The 12,203-nt window shown below is 38.8% G+C and overlaps 1 protein-coding gene across 1 annotated transcript; it reads left to right on the forward strand.

The window, feature by feature from the left end:
• Window positions 1–285: 285 nt before the first annotated feature.
• On the forward strand, window positions 286–6,572 carry LOC146517589 (homeobox protein OTX1 B-like). The gene is made up of 4 exons (XM_085163944.1): window positions 286–584; window positions 2,433–2,624; window positions 3,842–3,993; window positions 5,165–6,572. The coding sequence occupies exons 2-4, from the start codon at window positions 2,528–2,530 to the stop codon at window positions 5,954–5,956; spliced, it is 1,041 nt and encodes a 346-aa protein (XP_085020070.1). The 5' UTR covers window positions 286–584; window positions 2,433–2,527; the 3' UTR covers window positions 5,957–6,572.
• Window positions 6,573–12,203: the final 5,631 nt, after the last annotated feature.

Consider the following 12,203-nt stretch of genomic DNA (forward strand, 5'->3'; position numbering starts at 1 on the left):
ATGTTAACATTATTTATTATAAATGTTTCTTTAATTATATCAAGGTTCCATCTCGCGTTTTGCACCTGAATCGTGGTTTTCTCGCTGTAATGGCAGCCGAACCACTCTCCAACTTTCTGACCTGAACTTTTCACTCATGTCACGTGATGTGACTTAGATTCGCAAGGGGCGGGCTTTTCGGTGTCAAACTCGGGGGCTGGTTGGTCGCTGTCGTGGCTTGTATAGGCGCAGAGTGCCGTGATTGGCTCGCAGAAAGAAGGCCCGTGTGCTTTCTGGGCTCATAGAGGCTAGGGCCCTAGAGACGTTCATTAATCTCCATCCGTCAACGTCGGCTGGAGACAAAACGCTCGCGCAAGAGAGAAATAAGGCCTATTTTTTATTTTTATTTTTTGTTCATTTCTCCGTACGCATTTGTTTAACAGATCGAAGACAGGTGTGGTTTTCACGTGGAGCTTCCGAACCTTTTTTCTTACCTCTGCCAAATAACAAAACAAAACTGCGCTTCATGAGGATATTTTTCTTGAACTTTGGAGCTTACTGTTTTGACACTTAAAGGGAATTTTAAAATAAGGAGCCCGAAGAAGGTGAGACTGAAATGTGTTCCTAATTTTAAATGTTCTTAATGATCTATTTTTCTTTTTCTCTTCGCTTGTGAACGTGTCGTTCTTTTTCCATTTTGAATATGTAATCGTTTTATCAACGAAAACGATCTTTAAAAGGCAATGTTTTGAACAGATTTAAAAACAAGTCAGTCCATCAAAAAATATAATTATTTATCAATGACATATTTCACAATTTTAACAACACAAAACTTTTAAACGTATCAATCGCTCCAGCTAAAAGTTGTTGTTTTGTTCTTGTTTTTTTTTTTGTTTTTTTTTGGGGGGGGGGGGGGGGGGGGGGTCTTACTTTCTATCCTGTCGGTGGACTTTCAGCCCGCAGCCTTCCAGTTACTTTGCTGATAAGGGCACTCTGCTAATTGTCGCACTGTTGATCTAATCTAAATTGTAATGGAGTTCATTTGCACACAAGTTTAGCATTTACATTGCGCGGTTTGTCTGCTTCCTGTGGTTATGGAAATAAGTCGGGCTTTATTTGGCGCTTGAGGCCTCAGTTCAGATCCAACAGGAGGCCCGCGGCACCTTCCAGGTGCTGCCAAACGGACCCCAGAGGATTTTGGAAATTCTCAGCCAATATTTAGCCCCACACTAATGTAGACTCGAGTTTTACAGAAAAGGAGAAATGAATCAAATCCAACATGATGGATATTCCCTGTAAATTTAGATATGGATGCTTTCTGCATTGTATCATGTCTTTATTGTTATATTTTCTTACCCCAGTTTAGGTTATGTTACTTATTTGAACTCATTTTCAGCGAAAAGCAGTAATGTTACATGTGTCAGATGATTACGTGGGCCATTTTGCACCTTTTTTTTTTTCAGAAGAGCTGCTGGAGAAATACAAAAGAAATAATAAAATATGAGGACAGGAATAGCAAATACTTCTTTTTTTAGTTTATTTCATCACAACGTTAATTTATAATATTAAGATCTAGTGAGCAACCACTTAAGACTCAGGTACTTGCAAAGATGTCTGCTTGAGAAAAAAGTTCATTTGGACTGATGCAAACCTACGGTGCTGCAGGTCGATTTTATTGATCTATTGAATTAATGAAATCATAATGAAGATCTGAGCGATAACATCCTGGTTAAAACATCCTGGTGGATGTTTAAGAAAAGTCAAAAATGTGATTACTAGATTAATAGTTTAGCGGGAGTTTGAGGTTTTCTTTATGAGAAAAAATAATTCAGTTTCCCCCGTGAGCATTTTCTGGGGCGTGTGGGGGCGAAAGGGTGTCTCTGATGTTATCTTCCAACACAGGCAAAGTTCAGGCGTTTTGTAACACTTTGTTCCAGTTTATTTTACTGCTGGAGTTTTTCCCCAGCACAAATATGTTAAAAGGTTCATATGTTTGTGTTTTCCTTTAAAGCTTCTTGGCGGGTAATTTGGTTTTCAGTGATTATTATTGTTCATAATACATTAACATTCATGGGCTAAAATTATTTTAAACGCCCCAAATATAAAATAATAATATAAAAAATTAAATGTTTAAATTGACGATCAACGTTATTATACTTTTTCTAACAGCATAAAATTGTATTTGTGTTTCTCGTGTTTTCGGAGTGTTAAAGGCTGTGATTAATGTTTGGGGTTATTATTATTAACAGGCCTCTCCCCAAAGTCAAGTTTTGCCTCGTTTCTGCGTGTGTGGTTTTTTGTTGGTTGTTTTTTGTGAGTTTTATTTCTCAGCGAACACTTTTTTTTTTTTTTTTTTTTGCTTGCGTGATAAGCTTTGAGTGTTCACTTACGAAATGACCTCTTTTTCTTTTATTATGAGTATTAACTGTCGCGCATCTGCGTCTCACAACCAGAGCCGGACACAGGGGAGCTGAACACTCGACAACCGGGAGATCTACACCTGCCCTCTCCGTCCAGACTCCGGTCTCTCCTCCCGCTTGCTTCTAGCATGATGTCCTATCTCAAACAGGCCCCGTACGGCATGAACGGGCTGGGCCTGAGCGGAGCTGCCATGGACCTGCTGCACCCGTCTGTGGGATATCCCGGTAAGGATCCGTGAGCTGCAGGGTCGGTGCCAAACTGACGACTATGTGAACTGGAGATGCAACATACTGAGACGGGGAGGGAATCGATTCACCTTCCTATTCCATGAAAAGGCATTATAAAATTATGATTTGCCGTCTGTAACGTAGAAATGGAGCCGCAGTTAGAAAGTCCACAAACATCAGTCTCAGATTACAGAGGCAAAGCAGGAGAGGCGTTTTCTCTAAGTGCAGAAGTGGATTAGTTAACTCACCAGGACACCAGAACATCGCATAATATTCCTCCACGCTTTTTTCTATTTGTTTAGCAGTTTTCAAGCTTTAAAACAAGTTGTACAAACTGATGAAAGACCTCTTTTTAATTTCAAAGACTCTGACCTGCACAGGCCCATCTGCTCAGTGTCCTCCTCGGTCATGCTGGTTACCCCGATCGCTGCAGAGACGCTATACTGTGAACTGGATAAGCTGAGTGGCAGTGGCAGATATGCAGTGGCATATCTGGGATATGAGTGTTTAAGTTTTTCATTATCAGACTGTAATAATTAGTGCGACTTATAGTTCGAGTGTATTACTAGTGACATTACTGGGTGGGCCCGGACCCCTGAAGCCCGTGTTAACGCTGGTTAGCTGTGAGAACCTAACGCAGACTACCGCATGAGTTTCAGCGAAATTATTCCCAATAATATCCTTATAATAATAACCAAATTGCCATAGCCTAAAAAGTGTTTTGCTTCAAGCTAATGGGAGGTTTGGTTTGTTTTCGTACTGCTAAGCAGTGAGTGTAATGATTGTGACAGATCCCTGCTAAGCGTCATATTATCGTCCTTTAACATTTTTGTAATTTCGATGGTGAATTTGTAAGGAGCACTGTTATCTGGTAAATGTTCTTATTAGATAAATTACTTTGAAATCCAAAAGTGAAACTTCAAGACCGAACTTTGTCATTGCTTTATTTCGGAGTACTTCGCAAGACCTTAATATGATATTTCATGCAGGCCTATCACTCTCCTTTGTCTCGATTGGAGGAAATGCTTATATGCCAAGATTTATATAATCTTAATAAGGAAAATAACTTCTGCATCCAAAAATTAAAAGCAAAAAACTTAATGAAGGTGTGATATGCTCGAGGTTTGGAAATTTGTAATTTGGGACGAGCAAACGAGTATTATACGGTATTTAATAGACTTCAGTCCAATACTAAACAAGCACTTCGTTTTCAGCCAACCCGCGGAAGCAGCGCAGGGAGCGAACCACCTTCACCAGGACTCAGCTGGACATCCTGGAGTCGCTGTTCGCGAAGACCCGTTACCCGGATATCTTCATGAGGGAGGAGGTGGCGCTGAAAATTAACTTGCCGGAATCAAGAGTGCAGGTCAGCCACACACAAAACCTGTTTCCTGGTTTAGAACTTAAATGTTTAAATGTAGGACAAGAAAAGGCACCGAAGTTGTAGTTTTCCATTTCGTGGCACCTTTCGATGGATTTTTTAAAAGCTCAGGCATCTGCATGATTGTGAGAAAAGTCTTTAATGTAAGGGAAGGATTTGGCTGGGCTGTGGCAGAACGCAGGGCCACCTTTTGATGTGGTGAGCTTTCTTTAAAGAAGGCTCTGAAAGGTTTTCCATGGCTGGCTTTAGCAGCGCTCTGCTGGGATTAGAGCATATCTAGGATATGACACTATGACAAGCCCAGATATCTGTATTATTATTTCAGCTGCAGTGGTTGATTTTCTTATGGAGATTTGTATTTAAAAAACGCTTTTTAAATTGATGTTATAAACCACAATGTCATAGAACACAATTTTACATTAATATACTCATCATATAGTTGTGACCATAAACGCCATCGCAGGATTTATTCAAATAAAATGCGATAAAAAGGTTTGCTATAAAAAGAGGTCTTGTGTTAGGATCAAAAGGCAGTTAATATAGTTTAATGCAGTCTTTTGAACATTATGAAAGCAGTGTATCAGACTTACAAGATGTAATGTTTCAAAACGTAAAATTTATTTACATTAAAAAATCAAAATATTTTATAATTCTTTTATTTATCAGCATTTTCCACTTTTTACAAAATATTTTCTAAAGCATGTCATCACCACAGCACTTACTGAAGGAGGCACCAGACAAAAGTTTAAAGTTAAAGATGTCGCTGGCATGCTGGACATTGCATTCACCACAATTTGTAATTTACATAAACGTCTTAGTGTTAGATGCCTTAAATCTTTGGCAAGTTTGAAAACATGAGTAAGAAACAGATTTGTTTTTAATTGTTTTTGTTTTCATAATTTTTATTCATTTCATTTGGAATATTTTTAGTGCCAAAAACATCCCATATTTACACATTCTAAAGATTAATTAATTAATTTATGTATTTATTGTGCAAGTGTGTACAAGAGGTAAGGTGGGATTACATGAGGAAGTATAATAACGAACAGCAACAGCACGTGTTTCCTTCATGCTATTTCAGCCAGGTTTTACAGTTTGTTATTTCTGACCTGGTGCATGCATGATGATGACCTTTTGACCTCTTCTCCTTTCTCAGGTCTGGTTTAAGAACAGACGAGCCAAGTGTCGGCAGCAGCAGCAGAGCAGCAACAGTGCCAAGGTAAAACCACTGAAGAAGAAGTTATCTCCAACCAGAGAGAGCACTGGTTCAGAGAGCAGCGGTCAGTTCACTCCGCCAGTAGTGTCCAGCTCCTCCTCCACCTCTTCCTCTTCATCCGCCTCCTCTTCCTCATCTGTCTCCTCTGGTCTAAGTGGACCTGGTCTTATTAGCACATCTACCTCCATCACTGCTCCAGTGTCATCCATCTGGAGCCCGGCACCTATCTCGCCAGCACCAGCACCGGCCACTCTGCCTGACCCTGCCGCCCCTACCAGCGCGTCCTGCATGCAGCGCTCTGTGTCATCATCTGCGACAAGTGGAACGTCGTCCTATCCTGTTTCCTACAGCCAGACAGCAGCAGCGTACAGCCAGGGTTACCCGGCTTCAGCATCAGGTTCCTATTTTGGTGGTGTTGAGTGCGGCTCATACTTGGCACCCATGCATTCCCACCACCACCCGCACCACCCTCACCAGCTCAGCCCAATGACCAGCAGCTCCATGTCAGGACACCCACATCATCACATTGGCCAGACGTCAGGACACCACCATCATCACCACCACCCGCCGCACCACCACCAGGCATACAGCGCACCCAGCCTCGCCTTTAACTCCACAGACTGTCTGGATTACAAAGAGCAGACAGCAGCTTCAGCCTGGAAACTCAACTTCAACGCCTCCGACTGTTTGGACTATAAAGACCAGGCCTCATGGCGTTTCCAAGTGCTGTGACTTCCTGCATTTTTTTTTCTTCTGTGCTTTTAAAGAAGTATTTTTTTTGTTGTTGGTGGTTTATTTTTGGAGATCCTTTAAAGTAAAAGTAGTGACATTTGAAAAAGGAAAAAAGTTTAACTGTGAGCCAATCAATATGATTTGAAGCCTCAACTTTGACTGTGTGCTTTTCAGTGGAGTGATTCATCCAGGATTATTTTTCTACTCCAAGATTCAAGACAAACTGACGCTAAACCTTTTGAAGGCCTTTATTAGTGAAACTTCAATGGAACATTTGTTATAGTCCAGTCTGGGATTGCCACACAGATCATTCTTAAGAAGATAAACACATCCTCTCTGAGATTCATATACATTAGACTTTTGAGTTGGCTTTTCTTAGATCTGAAACAGGATGCTGCTATTATTTTCCAACATGATTCTCGTTGAGGAACTGTGGGTATTTTATTTGGGAGACTTAATTGCAGCAATTGTTTGTAAGGTGAAAGATTCTGCTATTTGTTCTCTGCAGAGGAAAGAAAATTAAAAATGTGAATTTAGACACGCGACGTTAGTATTGCATTGAAATTTGAGAAATGTACATTCGTGTCTTTATAATAAAGTCTTGTATAAACATGAACAGTCTAACGAAACTTTTATTCCTAAATACAGAATGAATCTCATCAACCTTAGCTAGTGAACAGCAGTTTAGAGCATCACACAATAACTAGCTTAGTTTTAAAATAAACCAGGCTAAACTGGCTTAACTGGTTTAAAGGTGTAGATATGGTCACGTGAACAACAGTTTGAACATTTTTACTTGTTTTATTTATGGTGTAAGTTGTTGCTATGGCACCAAAAGGCATTTTTTTATGCTTGGTTGAAAAATATTGCTTTAAATTGATTTTTTTTTTTTTTCAGAAAAATTTCACCAAGTGTTTTATTTTTCATTTATTCTATTTAATTTATACATATTAGCAACTGGAAACTTGGCCAATCATTTCACCATGAGCAGGAGATGGACTAAATGCCTAAAAAAATGCCTTAAAGAAAAAATAATAGAATTATAGAAGCAGCAAATGAATGCAACACCCTGAACGTAAATCTCTGGGGTGTTGCATTTAAATTTAAGATCATTGTAAATGTATTACAATGTGTCATAGTCCTGACAAAGAACTACGAGGAACTCAAGGACATTCAGTGAGTCAGTGATAAAATATGTTTCAGAGTGAGCCATGAGAAAGTTCAATTCATCTGAATTTGTGAGTTATTACCATCTTGGAGAATTTTCTATCTGATTCACTAACTCTTTATTCAATGAAAATGAGCATGTCTGAGAAGAAAATATACCCAGTAGGTAAATCAGGTAGGAACGGGATTAAGTAGGAGACTGATTAAAAAGATTAAAACCAACAGCAGCAGATCTATCACTCTAAACATACTGCAGCTGAATGTTAATACAACCATATATATATATATATATATATATATATATATATATATATATATATGTGTGTGTATATATATATATATATATGTATATATATATATATATATATATATATATATATATATATACATATATATATATATGTATATATATATATATATATACATATATATATATATATGTATATATATATGTATATATATATATATATATACATATATATATATATATATATACACACACACATATATATATATATGTGTGTGTGTGTATATATATATATATATATATATATGTATATATATAGCGAGAGAGAGAGAGAGAGAGAGAGAGTTAATATTTCATTGAATTAAATACACGTTAATTTTAAGAACTATCAGCTGCATGCATTAGCTTTGCACTCAGTTGTAATGTTATCTCTGGCAACCAGAAGAAAATATCCAAACAGCATGTCAATAATCAAACCCCTCCTTCCCCCCTGCAGTGATGGGCTCATAGCCGGGCAGGTTAGCAAACATGTACACTGGCATCCCTGCTGTTTGTTTGGCCATGTCGACAGTAATGTACAACTTATTTGATCCAAGGGAAAAAGGGACGAATCACGATTTTAATTAAGTGGCGTCCCGCTTCCTCACTGTGTCTGTCCAGCAGCTGGACAAACAGCTTTTTGTAAACATGGCATCAGCGCTGTGTGTTTGCCCGCTCTGCATCCCGCTGGGCTTTAGCTGCACGCACCACAGATTCACGCAAACATGAGCCGAGATTTAGCACATTAGAACAAACTAATCTTCAGGCCATGTTCAGCCAATAAATGCAGTTTCATTTAGAGAAAGGACACTTCCCTCTGAACGCCTGCTTCATATGCCTTATTGTGCAGTGGGCCGCTCCCTGAGGGTATGAATATTTACTCTCTGAATCCTTGTAGTGACTAAGTGACTTTGCTTTTTAGCTTCTCAGTTTTCCTGAAGGCTGCTGAAAACAATGACTTCACAGGCGATCACCTCACTTTTCCTGATGTAACTGCACTTTCGAGGATTTTAAAGTTTCCTCGTGAGTGTTGTTGATTTAAAATAAATGATTCATAGAGTTGATGGTAGCGACACAGCAACTTCCTGGATTTAATGACAGGAGAGGAGTCTTTATAAAAATCTTGCTAAATGTGCAGGTGAACGCAAACGTTTTCAAATTCCTCAGACACAAATAAGCACGTACTCATGTTTCAGTTTTTATGTTTGTTTGTCAGTTACAGAGTCCACGATGCATTTTGTCTAAGTTAGCACAAAGACTAGAAACAGAAACTATATTACATCATGTCTTTACTAGAGACTGAGACCTCTGTTATAAGCAAGTGCTACACACAGCTAATATGTTTTAGTAAGATATCAGTTATGTGCAGATTTTAATTTTAAGGCCACCCAACAGGTGTTTTTATAAATTAATAGAACTTTCATTTTAAAAAAAAGCATCAATTTTATGACACAGGGATGATGGAGTGTATCCCAGCTGTCACTGGGTGAGAGGCAACTACACCTAAGACACTCTCCAGTTTATCACTGGGCTAACACAGAGAACCTGGTAACCATTCACACCTACAGACAGTTTAGAATCAGTAATTAACCTACAAAGCATTTATTTAGGAGGAAATGAGGGTACCAAGAGAGAACACAGACAACTCTACCCACACATTCACAATACTGTATTTGTAACATTCACAAACCAAGCATACAAACCCAGAACCTTCTTGGTGGAGGGGACGGTACTAAACACTGAAATCTCTGCCAAACAATGTGCTGCGCTCTACTGACAGCCAGTTACAGTCACATTCACATTTGCTGCCAGTGTAAAGACACTAATTAACCCGACCAGTTACTATAAATAAGCAAACCATTATTATTAAATATGTTTATACATTTTCCATTTTTTTATTTTGATTTTTTTTCCTCTCACTCCAGTTTCTTATCCATGGTTGTGTCATTCAGGTCAGCTAGGATTATAGGAACACTGTATTTGCATCATTTTGTGCCTGGGTGATAATAAGTATCATTAAGTCAGGCGTGTCAAACATAAGGCCCGGGGGCTGGAATCAGCCCAGCAAAATCTCCTCCAAAATGTAAAGGAATGCAAAATTGTTAAGTCTATTTTCATAAGTCTTACAGAAGATGAATTTTCTGTGAATTAACAAAATCTTTCTATTTTCTGTTCACAGAGTCGTGCTGACATATTTCTTTATCATGTAGAAAAAGAGTGCTGTTGAAACTGCACTTCTTTGTCTTATATGAGTTAAATGTTTGGTACTTAGTATCAGGATTCCTCCAGCTCTATACGAGCAGAAGCATCTCTGTAAAGTCCTGGAAATTTATTCCTAACTTATTCCTAAATTTACCTTCATTGCATATCTCCAAATTTATTGCTGCACGTCATGATAGTGCATTGATTGTTAGATCAATACACTATCACAATATTTGTGTGTATGTGTGGTGGGGTTTGTGTGTAATCATAGCAAACATGTACTATACTTTGGTAGGTGTTTATCTGTGAAAACATTTATTGAATTCAGGAATTAATTCTCTTTCTCGAGAAACTAGAGAAAAGCAAAATTGTGTTTCAATTTTCCTGCAGCAGATAATTTATTTACCCCACGTTTTTGAATGCTGTTAGAATTTAAAAGAAGAAAAGCATCAAGGAAAAGTGGATAAAAAAAACAAATAAGTTATAATTTTGAACATTTACAGACTGCTTCTCTGTGTGCATAGTTTCATATGGAAATCCCTTTTAGCATGGTGGGTAAATAGATTACTACCCTGAGGGATTAGGGATTGCCTTACTGCTGGCCCACTAATCCCAAGCGCAGACTGTCAAGAGCCCTGACATGTCCGGGACTCCTTCAGCACAAAATGGCTTCTAACCTGTTTAAGAAGCCAACCTAGTCCCACACACACCCACTAACAACGCCACTTCCTCCACCACCAACATGAATGTTCCTATCAGAGCTGTCACCAGTGGAAAAGACAATGACGTTTGTCTTCAAAGTGGGAAGATTAGATGCTGCACGAGACAAAAGCAGACTCTTTGAAGTGATTTCTCTTCACGTTTCAGCAACTTAGCTGCACAGGAAGTTGGTGAGATTTATAAACTTCAGTCAAACTTAAAGACGTTTATGTTCAAACCTCTGAACATTTGAACGATTTCAGGGTGTGAATGAGTTTTTAGTGTCTTTCAATTTCTTCTCTTAAGCACTTCAGTTTGCTTGTTCACAACATATTTGTAATTGTGTGTGAATAACTAAAGTCCTCTTAACCATCATGGACACGCGGACTTCATGTGCATTTTGAATGTAACGATTTAGATCAATTCTTTTTAATATTAATTTGAGAGAGTGGGGACAGCATGAGTGACATAGCTAAAGGTTTCTGTAGTCTTTGGATGCTTACACTAATAATATGACAGTGTAGGCATACTATTATTGATATATACTATCAGTGCTTCATTGATCTTTTAGCTTGTATGTCATTGTAAAACCCCTTGTGAATTTTTATCTATGCATTTGTAACAAGTTAACATTTTGTCTTTGTGATTCTGTGTGTAACGTGTGGACATTACTCATCAGTTCACCACTAACCAATTCAGTAAGTGTATCTGTACAATTCCAGGGCAGTAACCTATTGTAACATGAAAACAGCACAGGCTGCACCAATACCGATGCCCTGAATCAGAGAGAGATGGAGTGTGTCTTGTTTGCTTCCTACGTTTGATGCATTTTCTTTCCAAGTGCCTCCCAGTTCTAAGGTTGTGCTGGCTGAAGCACGGTCTCTCCTTGAAACAAATGGCGATAGGAAATCTCTTTGTCAGGACCGTGGCTAAGCCTAATCTAATGATTCTGATGACTGGGGGCTGTACTTAGCAGATTGCCACTGGCCTGCTTCAAACGAGCCGCTACGGATGGAAGTTTCCCAAGGATTAACACTTAAAGAAGAGCAAAGAGGGAGAGAGAAAGAAAGAAGACAGTCTGTGCCTTCTAGGGAATCCCCATTAAGTTGAGACTTGGGGTGGCAAAGAGGAATGTGTTTCTGCTGAGCTGTGATCCTGGTCTGTTTCACAAGTAATGGAAAAGCTGGCCTCCTCCATTTGATCTTTGACCGCTTCCAAGACTGAAACATGCAACTGCGATCGTTCCCCTGTCATATAATCTGACTGTAAACATGCACCCATTGATGGTAGATGTCATTTTGGTCTCTGTTAAAGAAGTAAGTAAGAATCTGCATCTGCCTTCTGCCATTTTTAAAAGCCTCCAACAGCAAAAACGTTTGTGCTTCAACAAAATACTACTGAGGTTCAGAAGAAATCCTCAGAAGGATCGACTGCAAAGTACAGGCCTTTATGCAGAAAAGGACATCCAGTGGGAAATGGTGATATGCAATCAGATATATCAGCTAACTAATTTGCCTAATCTTCATGGGGCTTTAGAGTGTGTTGAAAAAGAAGATAAAAAGGGGCTAAAGGAACCGTTCCAGACGTTAGTCCCTGGAACTAAACATTTTGAGGACTTCTGGACAAAACACAGCAATAAAAACTTTGTTTGACAAAAATCGTCACTCAGAATGGAAACAACACCCGGCCAATATTTGAAAGATTTTTACATGACAGATGGCAAAACACACAAGGGCAGCATTTACCCATAAACAATGATTAACCACCGTAACTGTCACTGGCGCTGTATTGACTGGAGTAATGGGGGTTTCAAAATGTGAAGCACTATTTAAGCAACCCTTGGCACTAGAAGTAAAAATCCCCTTCTCTTTTTCCCAGAGGCAACGTCTCACG

The sequence above is a fragment of the Neolamprologus multifasciatus genome, chromosome 6 (assembly GCF_963576455.1).
Source record: "Neolamprologus multifasciatus chromosome 6, fNeoMul1.2, whole genome shotgun sequence".
NCBI lineage: Eukaryota > Metazoa > Chordata > Actinopteri > Cichliformes > Cichlidae > Neolamprologus > Neolamprologus multifasciatus.

Bases quoted from the DNA above. Each gene is read 5' to 3' on its own strand.
- LOC146517589 (XM_085163944.1), top strand. From the start codon at position 2,528: ATGATGTCCTATCTCAAACAGGCCCCGTACGGCATGAACGGGCTGGGC. The intron at 2,625-3,841 runs GTAAGGATCCGT...CTTCGTTTTCAG, and splicing joins CCCGTCTGTGGGATATCCCG to CCAACCCGCGGAAGCAGCGC. The intron at 3,994-5,164 runs GTCAGCCACACA...CTCCTTTCTCAG, and splicing joins TGCCGGAATCAAGAGTGCAG to GTCTGGTTTAAGAACAGACG.